This window comes from Coregonus lavaretus, assembly GCF_964263955.1.
Source record: "Coregonus lavaretus genome assembly, contig: HAP1_SCAFFOLD_2781, whole genome shotgun sequence".
Lineage (NCBI taxonomy): Eukaryota > Metazoa > Chordata > Actinopteri > Salmoniformes > Salmonidae > Coregonus > Coregonus lavaretus.
In genome coordinates, this window is record NW_028157890.1 from 12,544 (window position 1) to 33,599 (window position 21,056).

General features: G+C 51.3%; 1 protein-coding gene across 1 annotated transcript; it reads right to left on the reverse strand.

Annotated features, from left to right (window-relative positions):
• Positions 1 to 1,264: 1,264 nt before the first annotated feature.
• On the reverse strand, positions 1,265 to 19,941 carry LOC311124669 (angiopoietin-related protein 7-like; the record flags this gene model as incomplete). The annotated part of the gene is made up of 7 exons (XM_084198776.1): positions 1,265 to 1,823; positions 3,997 to 4,192; positions 4,278 to 4,400; positions 5,036 to 5,129; positions 6,326 to 6,463; positions 8,567 to 8,801; positions 19,399 to 19,941. 7 exons carry the CDS (start codon positions 19,939 to 19,941, stop codon positions 1,677 to 1,679), a joined length of 1,476 nt encoding a protein of 491 aa, XP_084054902.1. The 3' UTR covers positions 1,265 to 1,676.
• Positions 19,942 to 21,056: the final 1,115 nt, after the last annotated feature.

Sequence of the window (21,056 nt, forward strand, 5' to 3'; positions counted from 1 at the left end):
TGCATGCATAGCCAGCTTCCAGGCCCCCCACAGCATTTAGACAGGATTGAGGTCTGTGCCTTGACCCGGCCATTGCGTAACCCTCCATTTCTTCTTTTTGTGCCATTCTGTTGTAGCTCTGCTTGTGTGTTTTTGGATCATCACCTGTTGCAAGAGATCCATGTTCGGTTCAGCTTCAGCTTTTTTGACAGATGGCCTCACATTCTCCTCAAGAATTCTCTGGTACAATATAGAATTCAAGGTTGACTCAATGATGGCAAGTTGGCCAGGGCCCTGAGGCAGCAAAGCAGCCCCAAACCATAATGCCACAGCCTCCACGCTTTACGGTTGTTATGAAGTTATTCTGTTCAAAGGCAGTGTTTCGTTTTCGCCAAACATGACCTCTGGCATTGCAGCCAAACAACTCCACCTTTGACTCATCTGTCCAGAGCACATTATTCCGGTAGTTTTGGTCTTTACCCAGGTGTTGTACGGCAAATGTCGGTCGTGTCTTGATATTCTTTTTTTGAGAGCAGAGGCTTCTTCCTTCCTGACCTCCCATGTAGGCCACGTTTGTGCAGTCCCTTTCTGACAGTTGACTCATGCACTTCGACATTGATTGTGGCAAGAGAGCCTTGTAGATCCCTTGATGTTACCTGGGGGTTCTTAGAGAGCATCTTTCGGTCAGCTCTTGGGCTGAATTTGGTGGGAACGACCTGTCCTAGGTAGATTGCCAGTGGTCTGGAATTTTCTCCATTTGTAGATGATCCGTCGGACAGTGGAATGATGTACTTCAAATTGCTTGGAAATGGATTTGTAACCCGTCCCAGACTCATGGGCATCAATCATTTTCTTCTGAGGGCCTCGGGTAGGTCTTTGGATCTTGGCATGATGGTTAAGACCAAACCAGACCAAGTTCCTAATATTCATGGAAGGCTGGACCCTCCCATGTTACTCTCTAATGATGTTCTAAGCACCTGTTTTTGTTGCACCTGATACTAATTTGAGACATTTTATGTGACGGTAAAGGTGGGGGGGGTGTACTAACTTTTCCCACATAAGGAAATAGCATTTTAGTTTATTTTAATTGCATAACATTTTTTTTAAAAGTTACATTTCTTTTGTGTGATTTGTTCAATTGGGTTACCTTTATCAATGAATGTGGTTGGAATTTTACTAAAATATCCCATGTGTCCAAATATCGGGGTGTACTTCCTTAATCACATGACTGTAGATCTCATTGCGAATGAAGCGGTAACAAGACAGTTGACAGAAACTGACAGTTGACAGATATACAGTACGTGTGTATTCACAGTATAGACAGAGGAAGAGCAGGACAGAATGTACAGTACATATGTATTTACAGTGTGTGTAAGTTCCTCCAGTGGAAGAACAGGACAGAATGTCTGAAGGTTCCTGGGAACAGTATTTGAAAGGTAGAAAGAAATGCACTCTCTCATAGAATGTATGGACAGTTGGTCCCATTGCAGCGTGTGTGTGTGTATATACACATGTCTTCTACAGTCCTGTTGGCCCACTGGTAGGGGCGGGACTTCCCTCTGAGCCCTCAGCCAATGGCGTTCATCCTATTTGACCTCTTCCTGTAATGTCATGACAATCCCACGTCCCTCCCATGGTGACGTCATAACATCCTCAGCAGGTCTCCCACGGCGACGGTGTGTTGGCCATGGCTGTTGTCATGGTGACAGGCGTGGTCTGAAGGTTCTAGGTCGTATCATCATAGAGGTCTTCCTGAGGGAGTAGTAGTCTGAATCTTTCCAGCTGTACCAGACCACACCGTCAGGACCCAGCAGAGTCTTAGCTTTAGATGAGTACCGCCCGCCCTGCAACACACAAACACACACACACACACACACACACACACACACACACACACACAGAAACACACACACACACACATAAACACCCACACACAAAAACACACACACACAGAAACACACACACACAAACACACACACACACACACACACAGAAACACACACACACACACACACACACACAGAAACACACACACACACACACACACACACACACACACACAGACACACACAGAAACACACACAGACACACACAGAAACACACACACAGAAACACACACACACACACACACACAGAAACACACACACACACACACACACACACACAGAAACACACACACACACACACACACACACAGAAACACACACACACACACAGACAACCACGTCTGATGCAAATAACCTTACTATTGATTTGGCTGCAATTTGGAAGTGTAAGTGTGTGTGCATTCAGAAAGTATTCAGACCCCTTGACTGTAATTTTGTTACAATACAGCCTTATTCTAAAATTGATTAAATCGTTTTTTCCCCCTCATCAATCTACACACAATACCCCATAATGACAAAGAAAACAGGTTTTTAGAAATTATAGCAAATTTATAAAAAATAAAAATCTTAAATATCACATTTACAGAGTATTTTACATAAGTATTACATAAGTATTTGCTATGACACTCGAAATTGAGCTCAGGTGCATCCTGTTTCCATTGATCATCCTTGAGATGTTTCTACAACTTGATTGGAGTCCACATGTGGTAAATTCAATTGATTGGACATGATTTGGAAAGGCACACACCTGTCTATATAAGGTCTCACAGTTGACAGTGCATGTCAGAGCAAAAACCAAGCCATGAGGTTGAAGGAATTTTCCATAGAGCTCTGAGACAGGATTGTGTCGAGGCACATATCTGGGGAAGGGTACCAAAACATTTATGCAGTATTGATGGTCCCCAAGAACACAGTGGCCTCCATCTTTGTTAAATGAAAGAAGTTTGGACCACCAAGACTCTTCCTAGAGCTGGCCCCCCGGCCAAACTGAGCAATCGGGGGAGAAGGGCCTTGGTCAGGGAGGTGACCAAGAACCCGATGGTCACTCTGACAGAGCTCTAGAGTTCCTCTGTGGAGATGGGAGAACCTTCCAGAAGGACAACCATCTCTGCAGCACTCCGCCAATCAGGCCTTTATGGTAGAGTGGCCAGATGGAAGCCACTTCTCAGTAAAACGCACATGACAGCCCACTTGGAGTTTGCCAAAAGACACCTAAAGGACTCTCAGACCATGAGAAACCAAGATTATCTGGTCTGATGAAACCAAGATTGAATTATTTGGTCTGAATGCCAAGTGTCACGTCTGGAGGAAACCTGGCACCATCCCTACGGTGAAACATGATGGTGGCAGCATCATGCTGTGGGGATGTTTTTCAGCGGCAGGGACTGAGAGATTAGTCAGGATCAATGGAAAGATGAATGGAGCAAAGTACAGAGAGATCCTTGATGAAAACCTGCTCCAGAGTGCTCAGGACCTCAGACTGGGGTGAAGGTTCACCTTCCAACAGGACAATGACCCTAAGCACACAGCCAAGACAACGCAGGAGTGGCTTCGGGACAAGTCTCTGAATGTCCTTGAGTGGCCCAGCCAGAGCCCGGACTTGAACCCGATCGAACATCTCTGGAGAGACCTGAAAATAGCTGTGCAGCGACGCTCCCCATCCAACCTGACAGAACTTGAGAGGATCTGCAGAGAAGAATGGGAGAAACTCCCCAAATACAGGTGTGCCACGTTTGTAGCATCATACCCAAGAAGACTCGAGGCTGTAATCGCTGCCAAAGGTGCTTCAACAAAGTACTGAGTAAAGGGTCTGAATACTTGTGTAAATTTGATTTTTTTTCGTTTTTAATTTTTAATAAATTTGCAAAAATTACCAAATAAACTGTTTTTGCTTTGTCATTATGGGGTGTTGTGTGTAGATTGATGAGGGGGGGGAAACTATGTATATCCACTTCAGAATAAGGCTGTAACGTAACAAAATGTGAAAAAGTCAAGGGGTCTGAATACTTTCCAGATGCACTGTGTGTGTGTGTGTGTGTGTGTGTCAATGATGTGTGTGTGTGTGTGTGTGTCAATGATGTGTGTGTGTGTGTGTGTGTCAATGATGTGTGTGTGTGTGTGTATACGCTACCTTGTAGTAGACTCCATTGAGGTTGGCATAGAAACACTGGTGGTACCACCAGCCAGCGTGTGAGATCTCAGCACAGATATCCCCTGTGTCTGGAGTACTGAAGTCCTGTTTATCATGGTACCAGCTGAACGAGTCCTCTACTGTCCCACTGTAGCCCGACACATGCAGCCGGTAGTGGTTCCCCTCATCCTCAATACTACACACACACACAGGAGAGGGTTAACATGCTCACACATGCAGGCAGGTAGGCTAACGTGTGTGTGTTGTGTGTTGTACTATACCTGAAGCTCTGGTAGAAAGCGTGTTTGTGGTGATGTGTCCAGTCCTCCAGGTCTATCCTGAGGCTGTAGTCTCCCTGGGTGGACAGGTGGTGGATGTGTTCGTTCCCCAGCCAGTACTCAGACCTACAGGGGAGTCAGAGTTCTATTAAAGGGGAGACAGAATTCTACAAGGGAGTCCGATATCTATTAAAGGGGAGTCGGAGTTCTATTAAAGGGGAGTCGGAGTTCTATTAAAAGGGGAGTCGGAGTTCTATTAAAGGGAATTCGGAGTTCTATTAAAGGGGAGTCGGAGTTCTATTAAAGGGAAGTCGGAGTTCTATTAAAGGGGAGTCGGAGTTCTATTAAAGGGGAGTCTGAGTTCTATTAAAGGGGAGTCGGAGTTCTACTACAGGGGAGTCCGAGTCCTAGAACTACACGGAAGTCAGTCTCATACTCAGACTTCACAACCAAACCACATCAAACTTAATTCAAACTACATTTCCCACAACGTTGCAAAACACTTGACAAACAACATATACCATTTAGCAGACGCTTTTATCCAAAGTGACTTACAGTCATGCTTGCATACATTTTGTGCGTATGGGTGGTCCCGGGAATCAAACCCTCTAATCAGACACTGATTCAGAACCCTGGTGAGTAGAATTCATCTCTGGCTGGCTGGCCAGTCAGTAACGGTCAATTACCAAACTAACTCAACTGTGAATTAACTTGATAATTAACCAAATTAACTTGATAATTGATTAATTAATATGACGTACCTAAGCTCTCCGAATCCCTCTTTATAGTCCTGCCAGCCTCTATTGAAGTTCACCTTCCCATCCTGACGCCGCTGGAACACCGTCCAACCACCACCTGACACAGAGGGGCGACACACACCTTGTCTGTCAGGCCAACATTAGCCATTTACACCAAGAGGTCAAGCCCTTGATAAGGTCACTGATGTTGTACTAAGAATGCATTACACATTTGATAATAGGGTTACATAATTCCGTGAACTTTTCCTAAAATTCCCTGGTGTTATAACGAGTTTTGATAAAGGATTCATTAATGTGTGTAAACTCCTAAGCTGTAGGAGGGACAGAGAACAAGGACACACCATGTTTTTAATTGGTGTCACGAGTGAGTAACAGAAGGTCAGTGTGCCAAGATAGATTGGGGGGGGCCACTGGTGCTAGTCTTAGGATGGTGTGCGTGATGGAATGGCCTGGCTAGGGTGCCACACGACACCAAGGAGGTAGATGATATGGTGGTGGATGAGTGACAATCAATAATGGTTTAGCAACTGTGTAAGATAAAAGTAGATTGGAAGGGCGTTATGTAAACTGAGAGATTTTGTATGGAAGTCATTCATATGACGAGGCGAAACACGTGCACCTTGTCATAGAATCCAGTACTGAAATAAATGTAAATCAACCTTCCAGCTGAGTGTCGACTGATCTTACTATCCTGAACTTCTCAATACCAGACACTCAACATAACACCTGGTTTTCCAGAAATCCTGGTTGGAGGATTTCCTGCTTATTCCCACATAATTCCAGGAGTCTTCCAACCAGGATTTCTGGAAAACCAGGGAATTTTGGGGAAAGTTCACGGAACTTTGCAACCCTATTATCAAATGTGTGTGTGTGTGAGTCTGTGTGTGTGTGTGCGTCTGTGTGTCTGTGTGTGTGTGTGTGTGTGTGTGTCTGTGTCTGTGTCTGTGTGCGTGCGTCTGTGTCTGTGTCTGTGTGTGTGTGTGTGTGTGTGTGTGTGTGTGTGTGTGTGTGTGTGTGTGTGTGTGTGTGCGTGCGTCTGTGTCTGTGTGTATGTGTGTGTGTGTGTGTGTGTGTGTGTGCGTGCGTCTGTGTCTGTGTGTGTGTGTGTGTGTGTGAGTCTGTGTGTGTGTGTGTGTGCGTGCGTCTGTGTCTGTGTGTGTGTGTGTGTGTGTGTGAGAGTCTGTGTGTGTGTGTGTGCGTGCGTCTGTGTGTGTGTGTCTGTGTGTGTGTATATGTGTGTGTGTGTGTGCGTGCGTCTGTGTGTGTGTGTGTGTGTGTGTGTGTGAGTCTTACCCTCTGTGTCCATGTCACAGTAGACCTCTACAGGCTGGGAGCCCAGAGAGGGAACCACCGTGTAGACACCTGACCGATACACCCCGTTATAGTACAGTGATGCACAGTCTATTGGACAGTTCTTCACATGCTGCACCTCTGGAAAACACACACACACACGTGCATCACACACACACACACACACACACACACACACACACACACACACACACAGACAGACAGACAGACAGACAGACAGACAGACAGACACAAGTGAGATAATAAATACATTTTGAATTTAGAACATAAAACACTATTGCAACGATTTGTTTCCAGCGGCAGCATTGAGGTAAAATAGGTAGGAAAGAAGACCTTCAAATAAAAACCAAGTGTGACTGGTTTTAACAGGTTAAAGATTAAACCAGGTTTGACTGGTTTTAACAGGTTAAAGATTAAACCAGATGCGACTGGTTTTAACAAAGATTGAAGTTTGTGTGATTTGTTCAAATGTTGTCCCCGTTATCGACAAGTCCTTTTTTCCACACTCTCCATTTCAGATAATAAGTGTTTGATGCAGTATGTAATGATTAACTACAGTACATGTCTGTATAAAGACAGGGACTGAGCCCTATAGACTACTACAGTAGATGTCTGTATAAAGAAAGGGACTGAGCCCTATAGACTACTACAGTAGATGTCTGTATAAAGACAGGGACTGAGCCCTATAGACTACTACAGTAGATGTCTGTATAAAGACAGGGACTGAGCCCTATATACGCTACTCCCTCATTACTGAAGTAGTATCATTTCATAATGAGGGGACATGCTGTTACTCTGCTGTTCTGTCTGTCTGGGGCATGGGCTCAGGGAGAGAGTGGAGGGGTCAGAGAGAATGGCATCACTCAACAGGGTCAAAGCAGAGTAAGTGAAGTTCTAAGCATGGCACTTGCATTGCCAGAGTTGTGGGTTCGATTCCCACGGGGGACCAGTTCGAAAAAGTATAAAAAATGCATGCACTCACTGCTGTAAGTCGGTCTGGATAAGAGCGTCTGCTAAATGACGTAAATGTACTACATCAAGATTTCTGAACGACGATAACTCGTTATCATTAGAGTTGAATAGAAGGCGCACTTGCGGAAAAAGCCCGTTTTAGCATGGGGCAGCGTCATTGAGAACTTTCACCATTTTGAAGTAGTCAACTGGCTGGGACTTCCTATGGGTTAAGGAAGGATCACATGATTCCACCCATGTCAGCAAGATTGAGGGATAAAGCCAACAAATTATTTGGTAACACTTTATTTGGACAGTCCACCTGTAAAAGCTCTAAACAATCTGTCAACAGACTATCCGTAACATAGCAACTGCATGTCTGTTGACTCAACAACAACAACAACAACAACAACAACAACAACAACAACAACAACAACAACAACAACAACAACAACAACAACAGGTTCTTATGAACCCCAGTTCAGTGTTAACACAGATGTTAGGGCTAGACCCCGTAGAAATCACAGGAGGTTGTTGGTGATGTAACAGTATTGCTTTCGTCCCTCTCCTCGTCCCTACCTGGGTGGCCTCGAACCAGGGACCCTCTGCCCACGTCGACAACAGTCACCCTCGAAGCGCCGTTACCCGTCGCTCCGCAAAAGCCGCGGGGAAACAACTACTTCAAGGTCTCAGAGCGAGTGACGTCACCGATTGAAACGCTACTAGCGCGCAACCGCTAACTAGCTAGCCATTTCACACCGGTTACAGTGTGCACCTTTAATTGGAGAGGACGGGCTCGTGGTAATGGCTGGAGCGGATTAAGGTGGAATGGTATCAAATACATCAAACACATGGTTTGATGCCATTCCATTAGCGCCGTTCCTGACATTATTATGAGCCGTCCGCCCCTCAGCAGCCTCCGCTGCTACACACACCTGTCTGTCTAGCATCAATAATTAGCAGACAGAAAGAGAGATCCCACTGGGCACACACTTGTTGAATCAAACATTGTTTCCACGTCATTTCAATGAAATTACGTTGAAACAACGTGGAATAGACATTGAATTGACGTCTGTGCCTAGTGGGACGCATCCCTGTTGTATCATTGAGTGTGTGTGCAGCTGTGTGTGTGTGTGTGTGTGTGTGTTATTCCACCTGTTCACGCTGCTGACATTCAAGTCCTAAATGGTGGACAAAGCTAGGACATGGTTCTCTAAACGGTTGTTTTGCATTAGACACTCATTATAATGGTGTGCGTGCGCCTGCGTGTACCTGGGTGAAGGGCCTGCTGGGCGCTGAGCAGAGGGCTGGTCCTGACGATGTTGATCATGCAGCCGGGGTTGCGTTTGACGCGTTCGACCGTCATGGTCAGGTTCCGGACCTGAGTCTGCAGATCAAACAGGATGGCACCGTGGGTGTGCAGCAGGCTGTCGGCTTCAGCGTACTGAAGCTCCAACACTCTGAAACGCTCTTCTAAAGACCCGTTCAAGTTGTTCCTCTCCTCACCCTGAGATAGAGGGGGAGAGAGGAGTGGAGGGAGATTGGAAGAGAGGAGTGGAGGGAGAGACAGAGAGATAGTTATCAGTATGTTTTTGATAAATTGGATAATACATGATTTGTTGCTTGGTAAATAAAATAAATGTCTCACTGTTAACAACATTGTTTTACCTACAACACTCAGTCAAAGTAACATTTAAATAGATCAGGGAAGGAGGGAGGTGGGGGAGAGAGGTAGGGAGGGAGGTGTGGGAGAGAGGGAGGGAGATTTGGTAGAGAAGGAGGTGGGGAGAGAGGGAGGGAGGGAGGTGTGGTAGACAGGTAGGGAGGGAAGGAGGTGGGGCAGAGAGGGAGGTAGAGAGGGAGGGCCGGGAGGGAGGGAGAGAGAGAGGGAGGGAGGTGGGGTAGAGAGGGAGGGAGAGAGGTTGGGTAGAGAATGAGGGAGGGAGGGCGGTTGGGTAGAGAGGGACGGAGCGAGGTTGGGTAGGGAGGGAGGGAGGGAGGGAGGTGGGGTAGAGAGGGAGGGAGGTTGGGTAGTGAGGGAGGGAGGGAGGTTGGGTAGAGAGGGAGGGAGGGAGGGAGGTGGGGTAGAGAGGGAGGGAGGGAGGTGGGGTAGAGAGGGAGGGAGGGAGGTTGGGTAGAGAGGGAGGGAGGGAGGTGGGGTAGGGAGGGAGGGAGGGAGGGAGGGAGGTTGGGTAGAGAGGGAGGGAGGGAGGTTGGGTAGAGAGGGAGGAATGGAGGTTGAGTAGAGAGAGAGGGAGGGAGGGAGGTTGGGTAGAGAAGGAGGAAGGGAGGTTGAGTAGAGAGAGAGAGAGGGATGGAGGGAGGGAGGTTGGGTAGAGAGAGAGGGAGGGAGGGAGGTTGGGTAGTGAGGGAGGGAGGGAGGTGGGGAGGGAGGGAGGGAGGTGGGGCAGAGAGGGAGGGAGAGAGAGAGAGAGGTGGGGAGGGATGGAGAGAGGGAGAGAGGGAGAGAGATGGGGTAGAGAGGGAGGTAGAGAGGGAGGTGGGGTAGAGAGGGAGGGAGGGAGGGAGAGAGGGAGGGAGGGAGGTGGGGTAGAGAGGGAGGGGGAGGGAGGTTGGGTAGAGAGGGAGGGAGGGAGGGAGGGAGGGAGGGAGGGAGGGAGGGAGGGAGGGAGAAAGGGAGGGAGGGAGGGAGGGAGGGAGGGAGGGTAGAGAGGGAGGGAGGGAGAAAGGTTGGGTAGAGAGGGAGGGATGTTGGGTAGTGAGGGAGGGAGGGAGGTTGGGTAGAGAGGGAGGGAGAGAGGGATGGCAGGGAGGGAGGGGGAGAGAGGGATGGCAGGGAGGGAGGGAGAGAGAGGTGGGGAGGGATGGAGAGAGGGAGAGAGGGTGAGAGATGGGGTACAGAGGGAGGTAGAGAGGGAGGTTGGGTAGAGAGGGAGGGAGGGAGGGAGGTGGGGTAGAGAGGGAGGGAGGTTGGGGAAGGAGGGAGGGAGGGAGGTGGGTAGAGAGGGAGAGAGGGAGGGAGGTTGGGTAGAGAGGGAGGGAGGGAGGTTGGGTAGAGAGGGAGGGAGGGAGGTTGGGTAGAGAGGGAGGGAGGGAGGGAGGTGGGGTAGAGAGGGAGGGAGGGAGGGAGGTTGGGGAAGGAGGGAGGGAGGGAGGTGGGGTAGAGAGGGAGGGAGGGAGGTTGGGTAGAGAGGGAGGGAGGGAGGGAAGGCAGGGAGAGAGAGAGGTGGGGAGGTTGGGTAGAGAGGGAGGGAGGGAGGGAGGTTGGGTAGTGAGGGAGGGAGGGAGGGAGGAAGGGAGGTGGGGTAGAGAGAGAGGGAGGGAGGGATGTAAGGGGGTGGGGGAGAGAGGGAGGCAGAGAGAGATGTGGGGAGGTATGGAGAGAAGGAAAGAGTGAGAGAGATGGAGTAGAGAGGGAGGTAGAGAGGGAGGGAGGGAGGGAGGGAGGGAGGGAGGTGGGGTAGAGAGGGAGAGAGGTGGGGTAGAGAGGGGGGAGGGAGGTTGGGCAGAGAGGGAGGGAGGGAGGTTGGTTAGTGAGGGAGGGAGGGAGGGAGGTTGGGTAGAGAGGGAGGGAGAGAGGGATGGCAGGGAGGGAGGGAGAGAGAGGTGGGGAGGGATGGAGAGAGGGAGAGAGATGGGGTACAGAGGGAGGTAGAGAGGGAGGTTGGGTAGAGAGGGAGGGAGGGAGGGAGGTGGGGTAGAGAGGGAGGGAGGGAGGGAGAGAGGGAGGTGGGGTAGAGAGGGAGGGAGGGAGGGAGGGAGGTTGGGGAGGGTGGGAGGGAGGTGGGGTAGAGAGGGAGGGAGAGAGGGAGGTTGGGTAGAGAGGGAGGGAGGGAAGGAGGGAGGGAGGTGGGGTAGAGAGGGAGGGAGGGAGGGAGGGAGGTTGGGGAGGGAGGGAGGGAGGTGGGGGTAGAGAGGGAGGGAGAGAGGGAGGTGGTAGAGAGGGAGGGAGGGAGGGAGGTTGGGTAGAGTGGGAGGGAGGGAGGGAGGGAGGAGCGAGGTTGGGTAGAGTGGGAGGGAGGGAGGGAGGAGCGAGGTTGGGTAGAGAGCGAGGGAGGTATGGAGAGAGGGAGAGAGCGAGGGAGGGAGGTATGGAGAGAGGGAGAGAGATGGGGTAGAGAGGGAGGGAGGGAGGGAGGGAGGTTGGGTAGAGAGGGAGGGAGGGATGGAGGGAGGGAGGTTGGGTAGGGAGGGAGGGAGGGAGGGAGGTTGGGTAGAGAGGGAGGGAGGGAGGAGGGAGGTTGGGCAGAGAGGGAGGGAGAGAGGGAGGTTGGGTAGAGAGGGAGAGAGGGAGGGAGGTTGGGTAGAGAGGTAGGGAGGGAGGGAGGGAGGAGGGAAGTGAGGGAGGGAGGGAGGTTGGTAGAGAGGGAGGGAGGGTAGAGAGGGAGGGAGGGAGGGAGGGAGGTTGGGTAGAGAGGGAGGGAGGGAGGGAGGGAGGTTGGGTAGAGAGGGAGGGAGGTTGGGTAGAGAGGGAGGGAGGGAGGGAGGGAGGGAGGGAGGGAGGGAGGGAGGGAGGGAGGGAGGGCAGGGAGGGAGAGAGGGAGAGAGATGGGTTACAGAGGGAGGTAGAGAGGGAGGCAGAGAGGAACAGAGGTGGGGTAGAGAGGGAGGGAGGGAGGGAGGGAGGGAGGGAGGGAGGGAGGGAGGGAGGGAGGGAGGGAGGGAGGGAGGGAGGGAGGTTGGGTAGAGAGGGAGGGAGGGAGGGAGGTTGGGTAGGGAGGGAGGGAGGTTGGGTAGAGAGGGAGGGAGGTTGGGTAGAGAGGGAGGGAGGTGGGGCAGAGAGGGAGGGAGAGAGGGAGGTGGGGAGGGATGGAGAGAGGGAGAGAGATGGGGTAAAGAGGGAGGTAGAGAGGGAGGTGGGGTAGAGAGGGAGGCAGGGAGGGAGGGAGGTTGGGTAGAGAGGGAGGGAGGGAGGGAGGTTGGGTAGAGAGGGAGGAGGGAGGTGGGGCAGAGAGGGAGGGAGGGAGGGAGGGAGGGAGGGAGGGAGGAGGGAAGTGAGGGAGGGAGGGAGGTTGGGTAGAGAGGGAGGGAGGGAGGTTGGGTAGAGAGGGAGGGAGGGAGGGAGGGAGGGAGGGAGGGAGGTTGGGTAGAGAGGGAGGGAGGGAGGAGGGAAGTGAGGGAGGGAGGGAGGGAGGGAGGGAGGGAGGGAGGGAGGGAGGGAGGGAGGTTGGGTAGAGAGGGAGGGAGGTTGGGTAGAGAGGGAGGGAGGGAGGTTGGGTAGAGAGGGAGGGAGGTGGGGCAGAGAGGGAGGGAGAGAGGGAGGTGGGGTAGAGAGGGAGGCAGGGAGGGAGGGAGGCTGGGTAGAGAGGGAGGGAGGGAGGGAGGTTGGGTAGAGAGGGAGGGAGGGAGGTGGGGCAGAGAGGGAGGGAGGGAGGTTGGGTAGTGAGGGAGAGAGGGAGAGAGGGAGGTTGGGTAGGGAGGGAGGGAGGGAGGGAGGTTGGGTAGAGAGGGAGGGAGGGAGGGAGGTTGGGTAGGGAGGGAGGGAGGGAGGTTGGGTAGAGAGGGAGGGAGGGAGGGAGGTTTGGTAGAGAGGGAGGGAGGGAGGTGGGGCAGAGAGGGAGGGAGGGAGGGAGGGAGGTTGGGTAGTGAGGGAGAGAGGGAGAGAGGGAGGTTGGGTAGGGAGGGAGGGAGGGAGGGAGGGAGGTTGGGTAGAGAGGGAGGGAGGGAGGGAGGTTGGGGAGGGAGGGAGGGAGGGAGGTTGGGTAGAGAGGGAGGGAGGGAGGGAGGTTGGGTATTGAGGGAGGGAGGGAGGTTGGGTAGGGAGGGAGGGAGGGAGGGAGGGAGGGAGGTTGGGTAGAGAGGGAGGGAGGGAGGGAGGGAGGGAGGGAGGGAGGGAGGTTGGGTAAGTGAGGGAGGGAGGGAGGGAGGTTCGGTAGTGAGGGAGGGAGGGAGAGAGAGAGAGAGAGAGAGAGGGAGGAAGGTATAGAGAGAGGGAGAGAGATGGGTAGAGAGGGAGGTAGAGAGGGAGGTGGGGAGGGATGGAGAGAGGGGAGAGAGGGAGAGAGATGGGGTACAGAGGAGGTAGAGAGGGAGGTTGGGTAGAGAGGGAGGGAACATTGTTTTGTTTTCTTAAAATGCTGTGCACGTTAGTGTGTTATCATGCCAAGACCGCGTCTCATATGACCACCTGCGGTGAGCAGGTCCTTAATATCTACCAGGATTTAAAGGTGTCTGCCTTGGCTAAGACTTACAACACAGAGGAAGAGGGGAGAGAGGGGGGGAGGAAGGGGAAGCTACCATAGCATAAAGAGCTGAGTTGGATTCAAGACAGAGGGGAGAGGGTGGGGGGTTGAGGAAGGGGAGGGAGCGAGAGAGAGAGAGTAGTTGTAATTAATTAATTGGACTTACAGTGAGCTCCAAAAGTATTTGGACAGTGACACGTTTGGTAGTTTTGGCTCTGTACTCCAGCACTTTGGATTTAAAATGATACAATGACTATGGGGTTAAAGTGTATACTGTCAGCTTTAATTTGAGGGTATTTTCATCCATATCATCCATATCGGGTAATTTTCATCCATATTTAGGGGACCAAATACTTAACTTTTTACTACTTTAATACACATAAGTCAATTTGTCCCAATACTTTTGGTCCCCTAAAATCGGGGGACTATGTACAACAAGTGCTGTAATTTCTAAACTGTTCACCCGATATGGATGACAATAGCCTCAAATTAAAGCTGACAGTCTGCACTTTAACCTCATAGTCATTGTATCATTTCAAATCCAAAGTGCTGGAGTACAGAGTCCCAATACCTTTGGGACCCACTGTGTATAGCGCTTTTCTAGACACCCCAAAGCACTTCACATAGAAAAGGGGGAAGCTCACCTCATCCACCACCAATGTGTAGCACCCACTTGGGTGATGCACACTAACCAATTTGCGCCAGAACGCTCACCACACATCAGCTAACAGGTGGACAGGTCGGGAGTGATATGTGCAAATTAGGAATGAGGGGATGATTAGGTGGCCATGATGGAAATGGGTCCAGGTTGGGAATTTAGCCAGAACACAGGGGTGAACACCCCTACTCTTACGATAAGTGCCATGGGATTTTCAATGACCACAGAGAGTCAGGACACCCGTTTTTTAACGTCCCATCCAAAAGACGGCACCCTACGCAGGGCAATGTCCCCATGACCTGGGACATTGGGATTTGATCTGAAAACCAGCCCTCTACCAGCCCTCAAAAACTACTTCCAGGACCCTGCTTAGCTTTAGAGACAGTGGGAGAGAGGGTAAGGGGGAGTGAGAGACAGAGAGAGGAGAGAGAGAGAGGGTAAGGGGGAGTGAGAGACCGAGAGAGGAGAGAGAGAGAGAGAGGGTAAGGGGGAGTGAGAGACCGAGAGAGGAGAGAGAGAGAGAGGGTAAGGGGGAGTGAGAGACCGAGAGAGGAGAGAGAGAGAGGGTAAGGGGGAGTGAGAGACCGAGAGAGGAGAGAGAGAGAGGGTAAGGGGGAGTGAGAGACCGAGAGAGGAGAGAGAGAGAGGGTAAGGGGGAGTGAGAGACCGAGAGAGGAGAGAGAGAGAGGGTAAGGGGGAGTGAGAGACCGAGAGAGGAGAGAGAGAGAGTAAGGGGGAGTGAGAGACCGAGAGAGGAGAGGGAGAGAGGGTAAGGGGGAGTGAGAGACCGAGAGAGGAGAGAGAGAGAGGGTAAGGGGGAGTGAGAGACAGAGAGAGGAGAGAGAGAGAGGGTAAGGGGGAGTGAGAGACCGAGAGAGGAGAGAGAGAGAGAGGGTAAGGGGGAGTGAGAGACCGAGAGAGGAGAGAGAGAGAGGGTAAGGGGGAGTGAGAGACCGAGAGAGGAGAGAGAGAGAGGGTAAGGGGGAGTGAGAGACCGAGAGAGGAGAGAGAGAGAGTAAGGGGGAGTGAGAGACCGAGAGAGGAGAGGGAGAGAGGGTAAGGGGGAGTGAGAGACCGAGAGAGGAGAGAGAGAGAGAGAGGGTAAGGGGGAGTGAGAGACCGAGAGAGGAGAGAGAGAGAGAGAGGGTAAGGGGGAGTGAGAGACCGAGAGAGGAGAGAGAGAGAGGGTAAAGGGGAGTAAGAGACCGAGAGAGGAGAGAGAGAGAGGGTAGAGGGAGAGAGACGGAAGGAGAAACAGAGAAAAATTGATGATTGTCTTTGGCCATGTAAGAACTCAACTGTGGCCTGTCCTAGGGATAGATTCAACCCGTAGTAAGATCCACTTTATAGCGCAATGGAAATGTAAAGGTAATTTCCGATTGTGCCGACATATGCAGCGTTTACCGTGAATGCAGTCTCCACGAAAGCAAAAACATTGCCTTAAATAAATAAAAAATGTCACCTTTATTTAACCAGGTAAACCAGTTGAGAACAAGTTCTCATTTACAACTGCGACCTGGCCAAGATAAAGCAAAGCAGTGCGATAAAAACCACAACAACACAGAGTTCCATATGGGGTAAACAAAACGTACAGTCAATAACACAATAGAAAATCTATATACAGTGTGTGCAAATGTAGTAAGTTATGGAGGTAAGGCAATAATTAGGCCATAGTGCAAAATAATTACAATTAGTATTAACACTGGAGTGATAGATGTGCAGAAGAAGATGTGCAAATAGAGATACTGGGGTGCAAATGAGCAAAATAAATAACAATGTAAATAACAATATGGGGATGAGGTAGTTGGGTGGGCTAATTACAGAAGGGCTGTGTACAGGTGCAGTGATCGGTAAGCTGCTCTGACAACTGATGCTTAAAGTTAGTGATGGAGATAAGTGTCTCCAACTTCAGCGAACTTTGCAGTTCATTCCAGTCATTTGCAGCAGAGAACTGGAAGGAATGGCGGCCAAAGGAGGTGTTGGCTTTGGGGATGACCAGTGAGATATACCTGCTGGAACGCATACTACGGGTGGGTGTTGCTATGGTGACCAATGAGCTAAGATAAGGCAGGGATTTGCCTAGAAGTGATTTATAGATGACCTGGAGCCAGTGGGTTTGGCGACAAATATGTAGTGAGGGTCAGCCAACGACAGCGTACAGGTCACAATGGTGGGTAGTATATGGGGCTTTGGTGACAAAACGGATGGCACTGTGATAGACTACATCCAATTTACTAAGTAGATTGTTGGAGGCTATTTTGTAAATGACATTGCTGAAGTCAAGGATCGGTAGGATAGTCAGTTACGAGGGCATGTTTAGCAGCATGAGTGAAGGAGGCTTTGTTGCGAAATAGGAAGCCGATTCTAGATTTAACTTTGGATTGGAGATGCTTAATGTGAGTCTGGAAGGAGAGTTTACAGTCTAACCAGACACCTAGGTATTTGTAGTTGTCCACATACTCTAGGTCAGACCCGCCGAGTGTAGTGATTCTAGTCGGGCGGGCGGGTACAAGCAGCGTTCGATTGAAGAGCATGCATTTAGTTTGACTAGCGTTTAAGAGCAGTTGGAGGCCACGGAAAGAGTGTTGTATGGCATTGAAGCTCGTTTGGAGGTTTGTTAACACAGTGTCCAATGAAGGGCCAGATGTATACAAAATGGTGTCGTCTGCGTAGAGGTGGATCTGAGAGTCACCAGCAGCAAGAGCAACATCATTGATATACACGGAGAAAAGAGTCGGCCCAAGAATTGAACCCTGTGGCACCCCCATAGAGACTTCCATAGGTCTAGACAACAGGCCCAACAGGCGAGGCAGTCATTTGAGAAACCAAGGCTATTTAGTCTGCCAATAAGAATGCGGTGGTTGACAGAGTCGAAAGCCTTGGCCAGGTCGATGAAGACGGCTGCACAGTAGTGTCTATTATCGATCGCGGTTATAATATCGTTTAGGACCTTGAGCGTGGCTGAAGTGCACCCATGACCAGCTCGGAAACCGGATTGCATAGCGGAGAAGGTACGGTGGGATTCGAAATGGTCGGTGATCAGTTTGTTAACTTGGCTTTCAAATACTTTCGAAAGGCAGGGCAGGATGGATATAGGTCTGTAACAGTTTGTATCTAGAGTGTCACCCCCTTTGAAGAGGGGGATGACCGCGGCAGCTTTCCAATCTCTGGGGATCTCAGACGTTACGAAAGAGACGTTGAACAGGCTAGTAATAGGGGTTGCGACAATTTCGGCGGCTAGTTTTAGAAAGAAAGGGTCCAGATTGTCTAGCCCAGCTGATTTGTAGGGGTCCAGATTTTGCAGCTCTTTCAGAACATCAGCTGTCTGAATTTGTGTGAGCATGGGGGGGGGGGCATGGGCAAGTTGCAGCGGAGGGTGCAGAGCTGGTGGCCGGGGTAGTGGTAGCCAGGTGGAACGCATGGCCAGCCTTAGCAAAATGCTTGTTGAAATTCTCGATTATTGTAGATTTATCGGTGGTGATAGTGTTTCCTAGCCTCAGTGCAGTGGGCAGCTGGGAGGAAGTGCTCTTATTCTCCATGGACATTACAGTGTCCCAAAACTTTTTGGAGTTAGTGCTACAGGACGCAAATTTCTGTTTGAAAAAGTTAGCCTTTGCTTTCCTGACTGCTTGTGTATATTTGTTCTTAACGTCCCTGAAAAGTTGCATATCGCGGGGGCTATTTGATGCTGCTGCTGATGTAGCCTGCACTTCCTGCTGCTGCTGTATGTAACCTGTACTTCCTTCTGCTGTAGCCTGTACTTCCTGCTGCTGATGTTGCCTGTGCTTCCTGCTGCTGCTGTAGCCTGTACTTCCTTCTGCTGTAGCCTGTACTTCCTGCTGCTGATGTTGCCTGTACTTCCTGCTGCTGATGTTGCATGTACTTCCTTCTGCTGCTGTAGCCTGTACTTCCTGCTGCTGCTGTAGCCTGTACTTCCATCTGCTGCTGTACCCTGTACTTCCTGCTGCTGCTGTAGCCTGTACTTCCTGCTGCAGCCTGTACTTCCTGCTGCTGATGTTGCCTGTACTTCCTGCTGCTGCTGTAGCCTGTACTTCCTGCTGCTGCTGTAGCCTGTACTTCCTGCTGCTGCTGTAGCCTGTGCTTCCTGCTGTACTGTATGTTGCCTGTACTTCCTGCTGCTGATGTAGCCTGTACTTCCTGCTGCTGCTGTAGCCTGTACTTCCTTCTGCTGATGTAACCTGTACTTCCTGCTGCTGATGTTGCCTGTACTTCCTGCTGCTGATGTTGCCTGTACTTCCTTCTGCTGATGTAGCCTGTACTTCCTGCTGCTGCTGTAGCCTATACTTCCTGCTGTACTGTATGTTGCCTGTACTTCCTGCTGCTGATGTAGCCTGTACTTCCTGCTGCTGCTGTAGCCTGTACTTCCTGCTGCTGATGTAGCCTGTACTTCCTGCTGCTGCTGTAGCCTGTACTTCCTGCTGCTGATGTAGCCTGTACTTCCTGCTGCTGATGTGGCCTGTACTTCCTGCTGTACTGTATGTATCCTGTATTTACTGTAAGCACCAAACCCAGTCGCCAAAGATAGCCAGGGGGAGTATGGAGGAGCGGAACCCCAGGGAGGGGCACTCTGACAGGGGTAGAGAGGCATGTGGAGCTGGGGCAGGATGCTGCCTAATCCTTTTAGCATTCAGGGTTAAGGAGGACTTATCACCTGGAGAAATAGAGAGAGAGGGAGAGAGCAGGATGGTTAGGGAAGTGGGGGATGGGGAGAAAGAAAGGTAAGGTGGGTCGGGGGACGGGGGAGGAACAGTGAGGGAAGGACAGTGAGGTAGGGACAGTGAGGTAGGGACAGTGAAGTAGGGACAGTGAGGTAGGGACAGTGAGATAGGGACAGTGTGGTAGGGACAGTGAGGTAGGGACAGTGAGATAGGGACAGTGAGGTAGGGACAGTGAAGTAGGGACAGTGAAGTAGGGACAGTGAGGTAGGGACAGTGAGATAGGGACAGTGTGGTAGGGACAGTGAGGTAGGGACAGTGAGGTAGGGACAGTGAGTTAGGGTGAGAAGGTACAAACGATTGTGGAGAGGCTGAAGGCTTGGTTCTTGTGTTTTTCCTCATTTGCTTTCTGCTAGCTTTCAGGAGTCCCATGAACAAATACAAAACATTGACCAACTTTTGGATCCAGAACTGCATGTACTCCAGACCTATGCAGTCCTAGAACTGACTCAACTGTAGTTCAAGAACTCTTGACTCCCCTGTAGTTCTAGAACTGACTCACCAGTGGTTCTAGAACTCAGACTTACAGTTCCAAGACCCAGTCTTCTAGTTCTATCTGTGACTGACCTGTAGCTCCAGGACCTTGATGCGGTGCCTGTGACTGCGGAGTTCCTCCTGTAACTGGGAGATGGTCTCCTGGAGGTCCTGCAGCTGCTGCTTCCTCTCCTGGTTCTCCTGCAGCCAGTAGGACACCTCGTCAGTGCAGCGGAACATGTCTGGGCAGCGTTGGTGTTGGAGCTGGGGCAGCGTGGCTGTGACTCGACACTGACCGTTAGGCAACATCTCGTTACTGTACTCCCCACACTGCATCAGACCGCTGCTGATACGATGGCTGTCTGGGTGTTCGTGTGCGTCCGGGTGGGAGTCTGGGTGGGAATCTGGGTGGGAATCTGGGTGGGAATCTGGGTGGGAATCTGGGTGTGAGTCCGGATGTTGATCATGTGTGTCTGTCTGTGTGTCCCTGTGGGAATCTGTCTGTGTGTCAGGGGGGAAGTCTTTTGGAGGCGTGTCCATACCTGAGTCTGATTGGGTGTCTCTGTGTCCATCTGCGTTGGTGTCTTCAACTCTATCTTGGTGTGTATCTGTGTATGTGTAGTCTCCTGTCACCATTGCAGCGGTCCATAGGGCCAGTAAGGCAACAGGTAGCAGGAGAGGTAGTCTCATCCTGACCTTCCAAACCAGGTCCAGGAAGACCCCTCTCAGACCAGGTCCAGCATGGCGGCTACACCCAAACTTGGCTCCAAATTCGACCAACTTAGACCAAGTCTTCTCTCAGGCCAGGTCCCGTTGCACCCAGAGCCATCCAGGCTAGCTGTGGTTCCATGCAGTCCAGCTGTGTTTGGCTCTTATTCCATCCAGACAGAGAGACCAGCAGGGAGACAGACTTCTTAGAGTGCAGTGGGACAGAGAAAGGAACATGAACAGCCTCCCTTCACCGGACACCCTCCTCTCCTCATGACAGCATCCTCACTGGCCTCACTGAGGATACACACACACACACACACACACAGTTAAACACACATTCTGACTGAGGATACACACACACACACAGTTATACACACATTTGACTAAGGATACACATACAAACTGCAGAGAACAACAGATATTCATTTAAATTGAGAAGAAAATGAAACCAGCCTCTCCTGTCCACAGCCCATCCTCCCCTCTCTCCTGTCCACAGCCCATCCTCCCCTCTCTCCTGTCCACAGCCCCTCCTCCCCTCTCTCCTGTCCACAGCCCATCCTCCCCTCTCTCCTGTCCACAGCCCATCCTCCCCTCTCTCCTGTCCACAGCCCATCCTCCCCTCTCTCCTGTCCACAGCCCATCCTCCTCTCTCTCCTGTCCACAGCTCATCCTCCCCTCTCTCCTGTCCACAGCCCATCCTCCCCTCTCTCCTGTACACAGCCCATCCTCCTCTCTCTCGTCCACAGCCGATCCTCTCTCTCCTGTCCACAGTCCATCCTCCCCTCTCTCCTGTCCACAGCTCATCCTCCCCTCTCTGCTGTCCACAGCCCATCCTCCCCTCTCTCCTGTCCACAGCCCATCCTCCCACTCTCTCCTGTCCACAGCCCATCCTCCCTCTCTCCTGTCCACAGCCCATCCTCCCACTCTCTCCTGTCCACAGCCCATCCTCCCTCTCTCCTGTCCACAGCCCATCCTCCCCCTCTCTCCTGTCCACAGCCCATCCTCCCTCTCTCCTGTCCACAGCCCATCCTCCCCTCTCT